Source organism: Colias eurytheme, chromosome 4 (genome assembly GCF_061535395.1).
Source record: "Colias eurytheme isolate Ceu_HAF_F1 chromosome 4, ilColEury1 Martin Lab GWU primary, whole genome shotgun sequence".
In the NCBI taxonomy this organism is placed as follows: domain Eukaryota; kingdom Metazoa; phylum Arthropoda; class Insecta; order Lepidoptera; family Pieridae; genus Colias; species Colias eurytheme.
Window position 1 is genome coordinate 7,004,121 of NC_142983.1, and position 19,795 is coordinate 7,023,915.

The following is a 19,795-nucleotide window of genomic DNA, read 5'->3' on the forward strand; positions in this document are numbered from 1 at the left end:
GTTATAGCGATTATAAACTGAGCTGCTAATTCTATTTACTTACATTCAATGTCGACACCATGGATGCTGCACGTGTTTTAGTAGTGATTTATTTATTATGTACGAGTGTAATGTTTGTATTGTGCACCTTGTTTACTAGTGAAGTGAAACTGCCGCAAGGAACATTGAAAGGTGTAAAATTAGGAGGCTACAATGCTTACTTGGGAATTCCGTACGCTTCTGTCCCAAAGCGATTTCATGTGAGTTACCTACATATTATTATCATAAAATAGCAAAATTGATTTTGGATACTGCCTCCAAAAATAGACATGTTACTTATAAAGCTGATTTTTTAAGGAGCCGGGACCCGCGCCGACTTGGACGAACACATTTTACGCTACGGACGGTTCAATTAAATGCTCCCAAACACTCGCTGTGCTGAAAATAACAGTTGGTCGTGAAGATTGCCTAGTAGCTAACATTTATACTCCAAATGAAATTCGTCCAACCAATTTACTTCCAGTTATGGTATTCATTCATGGTGGAGGGTTTTATTTTGGAAGTAATACCAATCTACTGTATGACGGAAAATATCTCGTGAAAAAAGATGTAATAGTGGTCACAATAAATTATAGGCTTGGTGCTTTTGGATTCTTGTGTTTAAATGATACAGAAGTCACAGGAAATATGGGCTTGAAAGATCAAGTTGCAGCATTAAAATGGATAAACCAAAATATCGAGAGTTTTGGAGGAGATCCTAACTCAGTTACGTTAATTGGGGAAAGCGCTGGAGCAACCTCCGTACATTATTTAAGTTTATCGGAATCTAGTAAAGGTTTATTTAAAAGAATTATCTTGGAAAGTGGTTCGATACTTATACCCATTGCATTTGAAGAGAATCCTTTGGATAAAGCAATATTGTTAGCTTCGAGACTTGGCTACAATTTAACCGATCAAAACGAAATTTTAAAAGTTCTACAATACGCGGACGAGAAAGATATCGTAAAAGCTTCGGATACTAATAAAAAAAATAATAACGGTGAGTCCTTTATCTTTCAGCCGTGTTCTGAAAATACAGAGAAAAGTAAAAATCCGTTTATAACAATCAGCCCCAGAAATCTATTAAACTCTTTTCAGCTAGATCCAAACATGGAAGTCATAATAGGTTTTAATGATAAAGAAGGAGTCATGTTCGCAGGAGAATTTAAATCAATGGACTTAGACAATCTTGAAAAGAATTTAACGAAAATTATACCCCGGAATCTAAGATTTCGAAACCAAAATGAAATCACAGAGCTGCTCAAGGGTATCAGAACATTATATTTTGAAGATAAACCGATAACACGGGCTAGTTATGATGGGCTTATTAATTATTTTTCGGACTCAATAATAATTTATCCTTCTATAGAAACAACAGATTATTTCTTAAAGGCCAATGCTACTGTGTATAATTATATTTTTAAATACGACTCTATACGGAATTTAAATAAATTCATATCCGGTCTACCGTTAACGCCCGGAGCAAATCATGCAGATGAATTATTTTATATATTTGACCCGATATTCTACAAATTTCTACCAAATTTGCCAAAAGATGAGAAGATGATAGATGCGATGACTAGTGCCTGGACTAACTTTGCAAGAACAGGGTAAGTTCTTTTTTAAATACGGACAAAATCAGGTTAACGAAATTCTAAAAACAAAAAAGTAATTCCTAACTCTTCTAAGTATGTAGTCTAAGTATGTAAGTAGGTAATGAAAAAATTAAATAACATAATGCCCGGTTCTTGGGTAGAGCGAGCGGAGTGGTCGCTCTAGGCGCCATAGGTATATCAATTAATATCTCTGGCCTCTGCACTCAATTACCAGACGAAAATGCGTACATTATTAACTATTCAAAAACATGAACGGTAGTAGGTATGCGGTTAAAGCAATAAAATTAAATGACCACCTATTGATTATATCAATAAAAGTTAACTGTAAATAATATTAGAAACCGTAATTATTAACATAATATCAACGAAGATGGTATGCATTTGTTTAGATGAATAAGAATATTATACGCTATAAGAATATTTCACTCTAGGATATATCTATTTAAACTAAGGCCGGCGTTAAATAGAAATTATACAAATTGTAAAACTAATTTCTTTTTCAGGAATCCTTCGACTACAAATGTAAACTGGATAAAGAGCGAAAGAAACAAGTTAAATTTTTTATCCTTAGGAAATGAAATAAAGTTAACATCTCTACCATTCGAAGAACGTATAAGTTTCTGGAGGGAAGTTTACCAAAAATATGCCGCATATTAAATTATATTAAAAGTTTTGAATTGTTTTATTTTCAGTACCTAAGTTAAAAAAAGAATGGATACTTGACCCTTTACGAGCCTGTCTTATTTCTACAGTTCTTATAAAAACAAGTACCTAGATAATCCCTAGGTAAACCTATAGGTACATAAACAAACTATAGCTAATAAAAAAAACTACAATTCCGTCGATGAATAATTATTATATTATAATGTAATAGCAACTAGCAAAGTTCAATCATTATTACGTAGGTATTACATTTACGTTTATGTACCAACATTATAAAATAGAGGTACCTATACCTAGTACCTACGTATTATCTCAAACGTTATTATTACGATTCATATCAAAGTTTACATATAATATAGGTACTAATATGTATAGGTCTAAATACCTAAATATCTTCACTCCAAAGACTTGCAGTACCATTTCACTTACATAACGAGATAGAGAAAGTGTAATCATATCCGTCGATTTATTATATAGGAAATAAGGAAATTCTACACAATTTAATTTAAGTATCCTCTTACTTTTTCAGAACATAAAAAATACAACATCATTTTGTGATAACGATTTTTTTATTTAGCCAGAAACTGTAATTTACATTTTCTTCCCAATAATTGTTCTTTTTATCCTGGCAAAATCGGTTTTTGTACTGGTGGCAAGTGACGGTCAGGAGCATAGGTTGGTTCTTGCTCCGGTGGCGGAGGACTAGGTACAAACATGGAAGTCATAATAGGTTTTAATGATAAAGAAGGAGTCATGTTCGCAGGAGAATTTAAATCAATGGACTTAGACAATCTTGAAAAGAATTTAACGAAAATTATACCCCGGAATCTAAGATTTCGAAACCAAAATGAAATCACAGAGCTGCTCAAGGGTATCAGAACATTATATTTTGAAGATAAACCGATAACACGGGCTAGTTATGATGGGCTTATTAATTATTTTTCGGACTCAATAATAATTTATCCTTCTATAGAAACAACAGATTATTTCTTAAAGGCCAATGCTACTGTGTATAATTATATTTTTAAATACGACTCTATACGGAATTTAAATAAATTCATATCCGGTCTACCGTTAACGCCCGGAGCAAATCATGCAGATGAATTATTTTATATATTTGACCCGATATTCTACAAATTTCTACCAAATTTGCCAAAAGATGAGAAGATGATAGATGCGATGACTAGTGCCTGGACTAACTTTGCAAGAACAGGGTAAGTTCTTTTTTAAATACGGACAAAATCAGGTTAACGAAATTCTAAAAACAAAAAAGTAATTCCTAACTCTTCTAAGTATGTAGTCTAAGTATGTAAGTAGGTAATGAAAAAATTAAATAACATAATGCCCGGTTCTTGGGTAGAGCGAGCGGAGTGGTCGCTCTAGGCGCCATAGGTATATCAATTAATATCTCTGGCCTCTGCACTCAATTACCAGACGAAAATGCGTACATTATTAACTATTCAAAAACATGAACGGTAGTAGGTATGCGGTTAAAGCAATAAAATTAAATGACCACCTATTGATTATATCAATAAAAGTTAACTGTAAATAATATTAGAAACCGTAATTATTAACATAATATCAACGAAGATGGTATGCATTTGTTTAGATGAATAAGAATATTATACGCTATAAGAATATTTCACTCTAGGATATATCTATTTAAACTAAGGCCGGCGTTAAATAGAAATTATACAAATTGTAAAACTAATTTCTTTTTCAGGAATCCTTCGACTACAAATGTAAACTGGATAAAGAGCGAAAGAAACAAGTTAAATTTTTCATCCTTAGGAAATGAAATAAAGTTAACATCTCTACCATTCGAAGAACGTATAAGTTTCTGGAGGGAAGTTTACCAAAAATATGCCGCATATTAAATTATATTAAAAGTTTTGAATTGTTTTATTTTCAGTACCTAAGTTAAAAAAAGAATGGATACTTGACCCTTTACGAGCCTGTCTTATTTCTACAGTTCTTATAAAAACAAGTACCTAGATAATCCCTAGGTAAACCTATAGGTACATAAACAAACTATAGCTAATAAAAAAAACTACAATTCCGTCGATGAATAATTATTATATTATAATGTAATAGCAACTAGCAAAGTTCAATCATTATTACGTAGGTATTACATTTACGTTTATGTACCAACATTATAAAATAGAGGTACCTATACCTAGTACCTACGTATTATCTCAAACGTTATTATTACGATTCATATCAAAGTTTACATATAATATAGGTACTAATATGTATAGGTCTAAATACCTAAATATCTTCACTCCAAAGACTTGCAGTACCATTTCACTTACATAACGAGATAGAGAAAGTGTAATCATATCCGTCGATTTATTATATAGGAAATAAGGAAATTCTACACAATTTAATTTAAGTATCCTCTTACTTTTTCAGAACATAAAAAATACAACATCATTTTGTGATAACGATTTTTTTATTTAGCCAGAAACTGTAATTTACATTTTCTTCCCAATAATTGTTCTTTTTATCCTGGCAAAATCGGTTTTTGTACTGGTGGCAAGTGACGGTCAGGAGCATAGGTTGGTTCTTGCTCCGGTGGCGGAGGACTAGGTAATTCGTTTAATTTCTGTGTCAACCACATTAAAAAATACACAAATATACTCAGCCCTGGAAATATTAGAAATAATGATCGTTAATATTGCTATGATAATAATGTCATTAATAAAATATTACACAGAAGCCAGAGCAGCTTTTGGCCTAGCAGGCCGCTTTTTGATCTTAGAAAAGTTGCACATGTCTCTCACTTCACAATTATTGATTCTATTTAAGTACTTACTTATAAATATTTAGGTATATATACAGATATATAGCATCGCATTAGTTAGTTACCTATAAAGATATAAGCAAAAATCCCCGCGAATATCTTCATTAAAAATGAAATAATTATTTAATTTATACTCATAACAAATAAACTCTATTACAAAATATGTATCACAGAGAAAAATAATAATAAAAATATATCAATCGACATATATATGTATATAGGTTAGGTTTATGTATTGACGGCAAATATTAATTGCGCGGTTTATATTTAAACACCGTTCTTTTTCACTCACAACTTTAAGCTACCTAACTAATTTCATTAAAAAAATATTAATAAATAAATATATGTAAGTATAAGATACAAACCAAACATGTTGAAATAGAGATGCTGCCACGGCTCGGATTCAAATGAATGTGTGCACCTATTAGTGAATTACGCGAATTTGAAGTAGACTATTGTTTGTTTAGGTTACTATATTTACAAATATCCCTTATTATACAGGTATTATAGTTACTTCATAATTATATTGAAAACATGATTTACGTAATTTATATGAGTTATGATTTCATTCAAAAAGAACTATTGAAAACGCTTCCACTGTGGCAATACATTATTACATCTTTAAAAAAAGAAGCTAGAAGATAGTTCGATTTCAATTGCTCACGTCTTTCTTTGAAACTTACGTTACATTTTTATTGACTTTTTATTGAAACCATGCTATTTAAAAACTATTAAACATTAAAAAATAAAAGGAACGCAATTTATATCTAATATTGAACGCGCTGCGCTGTAACTCTGAATCTTGAGTGCTAACAACTTAAATTCCAAGTGCGACTTGTATATTTTATTTGGGAAGTATCTACCTGACTGCGACGACGACGAATATATTATTCGAGCGTGCGTAAGTATGCATGTTTGCATGTATGTAACTATCCTTTTCCTTAGCATGGTGCAGGCCACTGGACTATACATATTATGCGATGTCGTTGCCTTGTTATTTTTCAGAGTAGTGATCAGAATTGTGGTGACTAGCAATATCCAAGCAATATGGATATAGGTTGAAAATTTTAAAATATTAGATATACTAAAACTAGTTCAGGAGATTTTTTTAATAAAAATTGTATTTTGATGAAATTTGGCATATAGGTATGTAGTTATTGCAGATCTAACGATATTCTTTCACTCATCTACAACTGCTTGCCGCTAGTTTATTTATTCCAAAAACAGAAAGCAACAGAATTACATAAATGTATCTTATATTAGTATAGAGGTACTTACCTACACTTTAACAAACTATATCTATGAGTAGCATAAACGTTGGACTTTATCCTTGCAATATAGGTTTATGTATTGGCGGCAAATGTCTATCAGCATACATGGGTAATTCTTCTGGAGGCGGGGGATTCGGCAGCTCTGCTAACTTCTGCGCGATCCACATCAGCACGTACACGAATATACCCATTCCTATAATATTATTTACATCAAATTTTTAAAATAGCAGATAAAATTCGATCTCGAGACGGGATTCGAACCCGCATCTTTTTGCCGTTCCATGGTAACGCCTAGCTTCTCGACCACCAGTGATCGACTTAGCAATCGAATTTCTGCTAGTCTTTTCGACTTTTTCATTCTTTTTTAATTTTCATTTGTAAAGCATTTGAATGCTATAATAATAAAATTTCAGAAATTAGACAAATTATTGTAATGATTTTCTGAATGATTAAGCCTCACCAAAATGCCTCATTTGAAACGATATTTAATTTTTAATAACAGATAACTCATAAAGAATTTTAAGAGATTAAAATAATGATAATATTATGTCTTTTGATTACCTACATCTCATTTTGAAATAGGTATATGTATTGCTTCCAAACTAATACAAATAATTGTAACTTGTTATATTATGCTTTTGATCTTCTTAAGACCTTGACTAGGTATGTTTTTAGAAAGTTCTTAGAAATGGTCATATCAGTTCAAACATACCAAAAAAATAATCGTTTTGTTTGCACTACTTTTAAGAATGAAAATATAAGTAAATTAACTTACCAATCATGTTCAATAACACAAGAAAAGGTAATCTCAACAACAATGAAATTTTATTAATGACATAAGCTTGCCATATGAAAGCGTAATAAAATTGTTTGTATGTTTTGTTCGCAAACAACCGTAATTGAATATTTGAAATGTCAATATTTTCATACAGAACATATTTTCTTTTCAGCTTCATTTAACCAGTTATGGTGGCTACTGTCAACTATTTAAAAAACCCAAACAGGAATCATCTACTATTATATGTTAAGTCTTATGAAATCAACTGATAATGTAATTAGCTTAAATTAGACATTATCTCTTAATGTTATTTTAAAATACTTCAAACTGAACGAGAAAATTTCTCAAAAAAGTAAAACGATGTTTTTAATAAATTTATATTTTGTATTCTATATGAAAAATAAAAACAAAATTTATATAATATTACGTATGAAGAACATATTCAAAGAATTGGCTACAATCAATTTGGCATCATGATTCATGTCTCTGCTATGACCGTATTTTTCTCGTCGCATGCTTCGCTTTGCCAAAAGAAGGATGCGACTTAAAATTTCTAAAGAGAGTAATTAATCTTTTTTTAGAAAAAGATCTTTAATCACATTTATTAATAAGTTTTAATCTAAGGTATCATAACACAAGGATCAAAGGATAGTGAAAAGAAATATAAAAAAACAACGCGTAGTTCGGTTATGTTGCTTTTTACTATCAATTTGGATGTATGTGTACATATGAATTCGAGGAAAATAAAGGAATAATTATGTAATGTTTTATAATATATATTCTACATTGCAGTATTCGTTATGAACAAACATTACTTATTTTACTTCCAATACAGTACTCCTAGCCATTCCATTTTTGTTCGACCGCTCCTCATTGCACGAGATATTATGAGAGCAAGATTCAGTACATAAGACAAAACGTAAGTCGTCTATATAAATCGAAACGATTTAAATAAAATATATACTAGCTAATGTAATCACTTCGAACGTTATCTGCAAAATATCAAATACTGCATAAAATCTAACTGTACAGATACGTGACACGAACGTATCAAAGAAACATCTTCGATATCCTCATAATGTTTATTACAAAGGTCACGCTTACAGATGCATAGAAACGAACAATATCTTGAACTCACTGCGTATAGTAAAATCGGTGAAAAAGTCGCGATAAAAACCTAAAATCCACATACTGAAAGTCTAAAAATATATTATAATAGATTCCAAATGTCTATACATAGATGAGTGTCCACTGCGCGCTCGTGACGAGCGTCGAAGCGCGCCCGGAACGTTACGTTACAATATTTTTAAATACGTTAAAAACGAAACGTACAATCGTCGCATTTCACGAACGCCGCCCCTCTACTGTCGCATCATATACGTTCCACGAATTCATCCTACAGACGTACGGTCGGAACTGAAAGGGGGAGCTTCCGCGTTTCGGTAGAATCGTAACACTGAACGATACACATAAATTTAAGAAAGTACATATTCGAGTGCGCCTTCATGAAACGTAAGGATTACACGGGTCTCGGGGCGACTAGACGCGGCGCTCACACGAACACCTTGGCGAGCCCGTCGGCGCCGGCGCTCGCGATGTAGGGCCGCATCGGGTGGAAGGCGACGTCGAGGATGCCCTCGTCGAACTTCTTGCGGTGCGCGGTGATCTCCTGCACGCACGTCTTGGTGTCGAGGTTCCACAGGCGCACGGAGCAGTCGTGCGAGCCGGACAGCAGGAACAGGCCGTTGGGGTCGAGCGCGAGGCCGGTGACGGCGTCCAGGTGCGCCACCATCGCGTGGGCGCAGCGGCCCGACGCCGCGTCCCAGAAGCGGATGTGCCGGTCCTCGTGCGCCGTCACCAGCACGGGCAGCGTGGGGTGCGCGCGCACGCGCTGCGCCGGGCTCGCGCACGACACGCGCAGCACCGCCTGCAACGCAACACACCATCACGTCAACCTCCCCTTTCTGTACATGCTTATAGTTGTTTATTTCACGCGTCATTCAGAAGTGAAATGAAAAATGTTATAAAAAGATGATAAATCCTAAAAAAATGTCACTGTGTGTCTTCACATTCATACCTCATTTTGTCGAGAAATGTTAAAGGTTAATTTTCCAATTAAAAATTACTTATAACTAATTCATTGAAAATTGAATGTACCTGTTTCAAAATTGTATTCACATTGTCCTGCTAGCAGCTAACCATCGACTAATTACCAATTTAAAAATGCATATGACACATTTAAAAATTCGATGTCAAGTTAACACATTCCCAAAATCAGCATTACAAAATCCTAGCACGCACCTGCACAGTCTCCCATTACATACAATATCCATATGGCACGTTTTAAAAATCCTATGCCAAGTTACCACATTCCCAATTACAATAGACAGACATGACGCACCTGCGCAGTCTCCAAATCGTAGAGCAGCAGCGACCCATCATTGTAGACGACGGCGGCGCGCGTGGCCGCGTCCGCGAAGTCGGCCGCAGCGGGCGTGGGCGGGGCGAGCGGCGCGGGCGCCACGTCGTCGCGCAGCGTGCACAGCAGCGGGCGCGGCGCGCGCGGCGCCCACAGCCGCGCCGTGCCGTCCGCCGACGCGGACAGCAGCCGCCCGTGCGACCACGACAGCGACCACACCGCGTCCGTGTGCTCGCGCAGCACGGGGCCCTGCGTGCAAAGTTACAGTGTTCATGTTACAGATTGAATAGGGTCTATGTGATTTCACAGCATGTAGACCTAGGAGGATAATGAATATGAACAATTCAGATCGAAACGCTTATGTGTAGTCACACAGCACAGGGCTCGCGTGTATAATAACAGTGTTAATGTTAAAGATCGAATAGTATATATAGTAATAGAATAGAGGCAATATTACATTGAACTTTTTAAGTAAACTTCAATGCAATCGAGTTTTGAAGTGAGAGGTTAATTTATTTAATGAATTTCTTCTTTCTTCCATTAAAAAATTAAGAAAAATAGGGAAATAATAAGGTAGTTTCTATGAAATACTAAGCAAGAAACATTTTTCGTTTACAAATATACCTATGCAAAATTATTTATAATATTTTCCTATCAATCATATATTTATAGAATGTCATAAATTAATTAATTATTAAATTACTCTGCTAAGCCATAAAAATTTACAATGTTTACGTTACTTAAAACTTAACTTATGTTAAAACCACTTGAGATATTACGTGTTAATTCATAAAAAGTTATCAATAGTACCAATTAAAATTCAATATTTTTTATTGAGTTATTACTCAAAAAAATATATCAAGATCAGTGCTAAATGAGAAACACTGTCGTAAAACTTGATGAATAATATATATAAAACATGCTTGGTATCATCATTCATTACATGTAATTATCAATTTATCGCAATTAACGACGATTTATTGCTGACTGCAATTTTAATTCCATAAACATCTTAATGACATTAACATTCACACTAATCGTTTAATTACTCTTTGTTTACAATTACATCTTACAAAATTATCATAGAATAGTATTTACTATTTATTTATTTATTTATTAATAAACTAGTGGTCCGTCCCGGCTTCGCCCGTGGTACCTACATGTTTAAACTATTCTATCTCTCAAGTTGGATCTAACCGCACATGGTGTGCGAATTTTATTACTTATAATCGGTTAAATGGTTTAGGAGTCCATTGAGGACAAACATTGTGACACGAGATATATTTAGATTATTAAAATTACATTTACAACTTACAATTACAATTATTACGAAACAAACCTGCACAGCAGAGTCATACGGATCATAAGGATCCGCAGTGAGCGAGGGTAGATTCCACACACGGATGGTGCCATCAATGCCCGCGGAGAAGCACTCCTCCGAGCGCGGGGCTCCCATGGCGAGGCACAGTACCGGCGCGGAGTGCGCCCGGAACGTGTACAGCGGCTCCACGTCCAAACCGGCGGACTTCTTCGCCGTTACCGTCCGCTGCAGGTTCCACAGCTTGAGGGTGTGGTCTTCGGACGCTGTGACTAACGCCGCCTCGGTGGGATGAAAGGCAACGGCGCGGACCTGGGTTTTAACGTGATAACGTTTTTAAAATCGTTTTAGTCGGGTGACATGTTCAGAAACTTGTGTCACACCAAAACCTCACGAGCGCGATCACAGGTATAACGAGAGAGAGACGGACCGATCTCCCGTCTCATCTCGAGCGCTGCCACCGATAAGACGTTATCACGTAAACATCTCGATCGTAAACCTACCATACAAACAACCAAATTTTTTGCAAATTATTTATCTAGTTTGATTATTTGATAAATTATATTCATATGGCAGCTGTGTTCAAAAATGTACTAGTAACAGAATACATGTTCAAAAAATATATAAAGTAATAAAGAGAGAAGTAAGTTTTTACTTTTGTGAATAATATGATCAATTTGGCATTGTAGACTATTTAAAAAACACGGGTTTCTCATGGGACCCAAGATAGAAGTTATAAATTGTTCTTACCATATGCATAAGATTACAAAAAGTCAGAAAAACTGGCGCCTTAAGACTAAGCGGTGAACCTCCCATAAGTTATTGTTTCCAAAAGCTATATTTTTTGTACATATACTTTATCTATGTCCAGAAAAATGTCCTCCTGGTATCTGAAATAAAAACTATCTTATAAGTCGTACCAACACACACTCACCCCGTCAAAATGTGACCGCAGCGTGTACTTGGGGTTCCACGTCTTGCGGAACGACTCCTTGCTGGCGCCGGCCACGTCGTACCCCTCCGGCTCGTTGCTGACCGTGAGCTGTGCGAGCTCGCCCAGCGCGAGCGGCTTCTCGTCCGCCTCGCCAGCCGGCCCGCTGCTGGCTGTGCCGCTTGGGAACTTCACTGGAATCATCCAATGGATATGTTTTTTTATTATGGGTTATTAGCTATTACATTAGGTGATCCGCTGTGATCTGCCATGTGGCGTACAATTTTTAAAAAATGTTTTACACAGATTATTAATTATTAAACCGATTACACATTTACATATAACATTATTATTATATTATTGTTTATACCAAGCACAAAACAAAAGGCTAAAAATATTATTGAATGGTCCATATTTAAAATTGAAATAGGTAAATGTCATGGGTTTTTAGAAAATGTAGGTAATGTCAGTTAATGTGTTCATACTATTATTGGGACAAGTGGCATTCTTTGGGGGAGGCTTTTACCCGTACGAGGTCCATATAGAAACCTACACTAGGTACTTAAATTAACTTTATTAAATTATATTATCTTGATTAGTAGCTAAACTGTTCTGATATTGTACTTAAATTGTAATTGTAACTACTACTGTATCTTATGGATAAAATAAAGATTTATTTATTTATTCTTTATTTTTATTTATTGTTGGATTGCTTAGTTATTTATTTCTTTATTATCATTGTTACATACAAATTTTACAAATTTGATGTAAAAGGCGCTTTTATGGCTTAACTGCAATTTCTTCCAAGCAATAAAGACCGGGACAGTGACAATCAGGACAATATTACTGAAATTATGGTGAAATACCGATATTTAATATACTCGTATACATGAAGTATGTTATTTTAAAACAACCTTTCTCTTGAATCACTCTAAAGAAATTGTTTTCAAGACTGCTATAAATGAGACTATAAAATTTTTGACTATGTATGCCGCCAATACGGCGATTATGAATAAACATTTACAATGACGGCCGATCATAGACAATTAGGCCATCAACACTATCGTCATTGCCTATATTCGCCCAACGCTGCCCATTCTTTAGAGCGCCCATTATATTTTAGCACTGTTATATTATGTTAACTAATATCTACAAACATGATATAATTATTAATATTATGTACATAAACCATAATAGGTTAAACCATAACTGATGACTTTGATTATGTCTATCTTTATAATTTCCTCATTTATAGTTTAAAGAAACGCTTATATAAATTATACGTAAAATAAATTGGGCACGTGTCCAAGTAAAATCTGAGAGACCTATATGGAAAATAAAGTAGGAAAAACTCTGTCAAAAAATAGTTTTGGTTTAGTATAGTGAAATTTGATTGGACAGTTAATTTATGGTGTAGTCTGTAGCGTTAATAAAGTAGCATTAATTAACAAGGTCATAAATTATCACCCATTGTAGCTATAAAGAAAAGAGGCCCAACACATGATGATAAAATGTAATCTCACAGTACTTGCATAATATAGAATATGTATATGACTTTACTGTAAAAAATAAGAAACTATATTATAATAGTTATACTATATTGTATTCATTTAAGGGCTGATTTTTCAATCCTTGGTTATAACTTATTCGTCGAATAATGTATAAAACTAGCATTTTAAAAACGTATTCTAATTGCCCGTATTTGACAGTTTACGTGACATTTTAATATTATCGTGTAATACTTTATTGGACGGATAAGTTTTATCCAAGCATTGAAAAATCGGCTCTAAAATAAGCAAGATTAAGGGCTTATTTTAACTTATTAAATATTCGAAATAGTATACGGAAAGCACAGAATTATTAAAAGCAATGTATAAACAAGGGAAACCCATTATAAAAACATAATTTATACAAACAAAAGTAACATTAATAGCTTTAACGGGTGAGTGATCAGTTATACTATATCATTTGCATCAACTTTCACTCTCTGGATATGAATGAAATGAAAATGAAATGAACACAACAAACAGAAAGAATGCTTTACATACCGACATATTCATCGCCCTGGCCACCACCATCAGCCTCGGTTTCGGTGAGCAAATTCAGCTCATTAAGCACTTCTTCTGCTTCATGGTCTACTTCTTCACCTTTTGAAAAAGTAAATAAATATTAAACATCAGAAATTATATAAATAAATATATGACACACCTTAATGGTGCATTTACACATTTGTGTTCGCCATTCGTCTCGTCACTCGACAATAAATTTGTATATGAGCGTCGTTGCGAACGACTATTCATGCATTTGTCGCCTTTGATTACATTCGCAAAAACGCTATTAATACAAATACGCGAATCTCAACGCCAAAAGCGAGTGCACTGTTTACGACTACGTGTTTGTTATAAACCTCACTAATTGCCCCGATATAGTATAATGTGTAAATGCACCATAATAACGACATATGCATCTTTATAATATATTATCGTGAGTCGTGACATATTACTTGGTATTACTATTCAAATGTCTAAAACCTAAAATAATTCAACAATCAAGCTATTAAGAGTACAAGAAGTTAGGACAGCACTCCATACTTACCGAAACCAATCACAATTCAAGTTCACTTGACCGTAAAGCTAATTAATATTATAAAAGTAATACATAAATGTACATAATATAAACTTTACATAGAACAAGTTATATTTGTAAAGAACACAACAACAACACCATTACACACATACAAACCTTGTTTATTTGCAGTGTGGTGCATTTGTTTGGCATTTAAATCTTCAATTTCGTCCATATCCATCTCCTGATTAGCGAGGAATTCAAAGTTAGCAAAAACTGCATTTTCTTGCACTGACAGCCCTTCCTCATTGTAACCTCCGCCACTTGAAACAGCACCCTTGCGTTGTTGCTCTTTACCACCTAACAAGAACCAATTAAATTGTATGCAAAAGTTGGCTTCATATTTTATTAATGGGGCTAAATTTATCATCAAAAATGAGATATGAGATATGTGAGATACATTGGCCCAAAATTAGAGAGATAGTATATCTTTCCCTAATTTGATTGCATTGTTTCTTGTAAAAAAATATGAATGCAACTTGTGATACTAATAAGAAAAAATTAATTTAAATGCAAATATAATGTGTGTACACATTACATGTAAACAATACATACCATAGTCATACATCATCATTTTACGGCCAACAGCTGTGTTTGTGGAATAATGATGCTTATCACAATTCCTATAATTGGATTCCTCAGCCTGTTCCTCATTATTCACACCCAATAATGTTCGCACTCGATTAGAACGAATATCCAGTATTGTATCTGTATAACCTACTTCCTGATGGCCAAAAGAAAAAAAAAATAAACATAAAAATTTGCCAGATATTTATTATTATACTCTATTCTTTATCAATGGTTGTAGTGATGAAGCATAAGAAAAGCATAAGAACTGTGTTCTTATAGCTGCTACTACCTACAATTTAAATATCGTTTTATTTACATGAATAATTGAATAATATTACTGTTAGTGTGCTTAAAAGCACAAATACAATTCTTTTGATATCCCTATAAACTATGTTTTAGGGTAGCTAGGTTGGTATATTACCAAATTTCGCTTAAAACAGAATGCATGTTCAGTACATGGCGCTATATCTAGCTAAAAGTCTCAAGGTCACCTAATAAATAAATTATACCACCTTACCCTAAAGCTAATCCAATTGATTCAGAATCAATAGATTAGGGGTTCATTCTAAGTAATTTCTAAAAATAAATTCCTAGATAGTTGTACCCAAAATAACTTACAATAACAAATAATGTCCCAATTTATTATTCAATAAGTGTTAAGGAATTAACACAATGCAAAAAGTTGGGTAGATTTCTTTTCATAGGAGTCTCAAAATTTTAATACTGGTGTTTTTTTTTAAGTACTTTACACAACAAGTAACCAAACCAGCCTTGCCAGGATTTCAAATGTTATCATTATTATGTATAATTTATTTGTATTGTATATTTCACTGAAAGAACTCTGATATTCTATAGCAAGTTGTACAAATACAGTAGCACCTCTATAAGTCGAATATCAAGGGAGACGCTAAAAAATTCGAGTAATAGAGTTTTCAACTTATGGAGGATTTCGACTTAGGCGGATTTTGATTCGACATAAAGAGTCATCTTAATCATTAGTATCGGTTTTCTGAGCTACTGAATCGATAATTTCGTCATCAGATACTTAATGCAAACACGTGTTTACGTGAGTCATAAATTTATTAGGTATCGTATACTCCTAAAATGTTTTCTAAGAAACAATAGTGTACTTGCACTGTCGGCAAGTTGTTAAAGTCGGTAGGTAACTTATTTTTGTTCGAACAATAGAGGTAATAAATTCCAAATGATCAAGTTATAAAGGTTGTAAAATAAAACGTTGCTATGTTCGAGATACAGAGGTCAAATTTAATTTTTCGAGTTATAGAGTGAAAATATGTACCAAAATGGCTTGGAGGGACTCGGTGATAATTTCGACTAACAGAGGGGGTCCATATTTCAAGTAACGGAGGTTTTCGGGTTTGAAGGGAAGGGGAACAAGACATTTTTTCGAGATTTGGAGGTTTTTGACTTATCGAGGTTCGACTTAACGAGGTGCTACTGTATAAGCAATTAACAAACCTGCAGGTATTGTTTGATAAGTTGGCGACCCTGCTTCCACTGTGTTCTCTCTGCTGGCTCTGGTTCTACAGGTGGCTCATCTGGTGGCGGGCGCATATCACCCTGTTGCAGTTCCACACCATACTTCAGTTTATGAAACTTTGCTCTTTCCTGTTTTAATGCATATTCAAGCATTTTGATCCGCCTCACTAGATCATTTTTTAAATTTTCTTGGCCCTTCCTTTCACCTTGAAGGAAGGCAATCCGTGCCTGTTATAAAAATTAAAATTAATTGTTTGATATTGTTAGCTTAAATGAATATTTAATAATATACTGCAAAAAGATTAACAATTTAAAAATCTATATAGTAGTGATAATAATTAAATCATTTTTAATTTATTTTATGTTACAATTCTGTTACTTGACATTTTCATAATCTTTATTCATATGTAATTTTATTTTATTATAAGAATTATGTGGTGTTATTTACACTGTGTAAATTTTACACATACAGTACATATTTTGCTAGAGATTCATATTCAGACAAATTAGACATTGATAATAGACAGGTTTCAGAAATATTTTTATTTGAAATTACTCTGTTAAAACAGCATTCAAAATTGACATGAAGTTTGTAACATCAAAATATTGAAAGTAATTTCAGTAAAAACATATTGTTAATAAGATTCATACAAAACAAGCATTAGAAAAATTGTCTAGAATAGTTAAATTTAACATCAGTACAGATTCACAGGTGAAAAATCAATATGAAGTGTGTAAAAATAATACCTCAAACTCAGCTCTATCCACCTCCCATTGTGATCTTTCGAGTTCGAATCTCGCCCATTCATGTTGGATAAAATGCAAAATGCCCGGTATCGAATACTGGACACTTTGACTAGATTCTTCATTTTGTTTATTATTTACACTAACTCCTATTTCAGATCCCACTTGCCCTCCGTTGTGATGAGAAACGGAGCTATCATCCATGGCTGTGGGGATTTTCATGACATGGCCACCATTACCGTACTTGTCACAGACCTATCAAGTGCTTTATTATAAACTACGCGAAATCGAATACTAGAACAACATTTTTATTTATAATCTAACGTTTGCTACGGTGACTCCACCTAAATATCTTTTCACCAATGAATTCATGAATGACAAAAATTATTGCATGACGGAATACAAAAGTCGAAACGACGTCCGTCCACCGAACATTGCCTTTTATTTTTTTTCCATTCAGTGTTGCCGTTTTTCTTCGAATAGTAAATCCAGATGATAAATAAAAATATTAATAACGAACAGATTACCTATAACATTATCTATGAGGTAGTCTTTTGCTCGTATTATATGTATACAGGGTGGCCCGTTTATAGTGGTCCAAAAATTTTTTTCAGGTTGAGAGCATCATGAGTAATCATTTAAAACAAACTTTAGTTAAGCGAAAACTTATGGTTTAGAAATTATGATTTTTTTTTATAAATAATCCGGAGTTTCAATATTTTTGTCACAAAACCACTCTGTTATGAAAACTACTGGACCGAATTGCATGAAATTTGGTATAGGTATAGCGCAATAACCTACCTATCGCACCATAGGCTCATCTTATCTAAATAATTAGACTACATTTTTTTATTTTAACTTTTTCTGTAGTTTTTTGAATTTCTCGGCAAAATATGGATTTTTCGAAAAAATCCTGTGAAAAAAAAATGTACCACCAAGATTTTGCTGGTACTGCTAAAAACTACCTTAACATAGGGTTATTCTTGACACAAAAAATCATAGTTGTCCTTCGATTGTAACATCTTCAAAAACAACATCTAACACTGAACACATGGAAATCGAAAAATTACGAAATTTACCATAATTTAATTTTAATCATTTGGAACGGCCAATTTTTGATTAAAGACCCATTTATTGCCATAAAAGTCATGTTACAAATCAGTATTCACATGGCTTTAAAACTTATAATGAATGAAATAAAATTTTAACCTGCCAGCCAAGATAACTTAACTTTATTCTAATGTCAATTTATTGAGTTTTTTTTGTTGTTTAGTTTTTATGTTTAAATCTTAATAAAAGGTTAAAACAAAATAAATATTAAATAACATATTGTTTATTTTTTACATAAGGTTTTCAAAATGCCGTCCGCCTTTCGCTAAACATAATCTGCATCTGCGTAAGAAATTTCTTCGCAGCCTATTAAATGGCTGCCGGCTTTCCCCGGAATCACAGACACAATAGAAAATCTATTGTGTCGTGGCCCGATCGGGGCTTACGGTGGTCAATGGGTTAATGGCTGTTATAACTTATATCCACTTGAATTTTTAGGTATGAACCTATGGTAATAAATGAATGAATGAATGAATGAAAAATTCTTTATTGCACACACATACAGGATTACAACAGAAGAGCGATAAAAGTTAAAACAAAAATGGTATAATACCATAAATTGGTATACAAATGTACCTATGTATAATGAATTTATGGTTATTTATAGGCATACATTCAAGTGGCAATAACAGCCATTAAAGAAAGCCGGCAGCCATTTAAAAGGCTGCGAAGAAATTTCTTACGCAAATGCAGATTATGTTTAGTTAAGGCGGACGGCATTTCAAAAACCTTTTGTAAAAAATAAACAATATGTTAATTAATATTTATGGTGTTTTTATTAATTCTCCAAACCATTAATTAAGATTTAATCATAAAAACTAAACAACAAAAAAAACTCAATAAATTGACATTAGAATAAAGTTAAGTTATCTTGGCTGGCAGGTTAAAATTTTATTTCATTCATTATAAGTTTTATACCCATGTGAATACTGATTTGTAATGACTTTTATGGCAATAAATGGTTCTTTAATCAAAAATTCCCGTTGCCGTTCCAAATGATTAAAATTAAATTATTTCGTAATTTTTCGATTTCCATGTGTCAGATATTGTTTTTGAAGATGTTACAATCGAAGGACAACTATGATTTTTTGTGTCAAGAATAACCCTATGTTAAGGTAGTTTTTAGCAGTACCAGCAAAATCTTGGTGGTACATTTTTTTTTCACAGGATTTTTTCGAAAAATCCATATTTTGCCGAGAAATTATTCAAAAAACTACAGAAAAAGTTAAAATAAAAAAATGTCGTCTAGGTAATTATTTACACAAGATGAGCCTATAGTGCGATAGGTAGGTTATTGCGCTATACCTATACCAAATTTCATTCAATTCGGTCTAGTAGTTTTCATAACAGAGTGGTTTTGTGACAAAAATATTGAAACTCCGGATTATTTATAAAAAAAATCATAATTTCTAAACCATAAGTTTTCGCT

General features: G+C 33.4%; 2 protein-coding genes and 1 long non-coding RNA gene across 3 annotated transcripts; 1 reads left to right on the top strand and 2 right to left on the bottom strand.

Moving 5' to 3' along the window:
• Window positions 1-28: 28 nt before the first annotated feature.
• On the top strand, window positions 29-2,306 carry LOC149909046 (esterase E4-like). The gene is made up of 3 exons (XM_090120647.1): window positions 29-239; window positions 337-1,628; window positions 2,138-2,306. Exons 1-3 carry the CDS (start codon window positions 60-62, stop codon window positions 2,289-2,291), a joined length of 1,626 nt encoding a protein of 541 aa, XP_089976773.1. The 5' UTR covers window positions 29-59; the 3' UTR covers window positions 2,292-2,306.
• A 2,432-nt stretch (window positions 2,307-4,738) lies between these two features.
• On the bottom strand, window positions 4,739-5,841 carry LOC149909047 (uncharacterized). The gene is made up of 3 exons (XR_016458646.1): window positions 5,718-5,841; window positions 5,466-5,521; window positions 4,739-4,943 (listed from the first exon to the last, which is right to left on the bottom strand). It is a non-coding gene; the product is annotated as an uncharacterized LOC149909047 (long non-coding RNA).
• Window positions 5,842-7,830: 1,989 nt separating this feature from the next.
• Cka (Connector of kinase to AP-1) lies at window positions 7,831-17,713 on the bottom strand. The gene is made up of 9 exons (XM_090120663.1): window positions 17,260-17,713; window positions 16,492-16,740; window positions 14,998-15,166; window positions 14,560-14,742; window positions 13,866-13,964; window positions 11,821-12,011; window positions 10,908-11,198; window positions 9,551-9,817; window positions 7,831-9,076 (listed from the first exon to the last, which is right to left on the bottom strand). The coding sequence occupies exons 1-9, from the start codon at window positions 17,476-17,478 to the stop codon at window positions 8,702-8,704; spliced, it is 2,043 nt and encodes a 680-aa protein (XP_089976789.1). The 5' UTR covers window positions 17,479-17,713; the 3' UTR covers window positions 7,831-8,701.
• Between the last annotated feature and the right edge of the window lie 2,082 nt (window positions 17,714-19,795).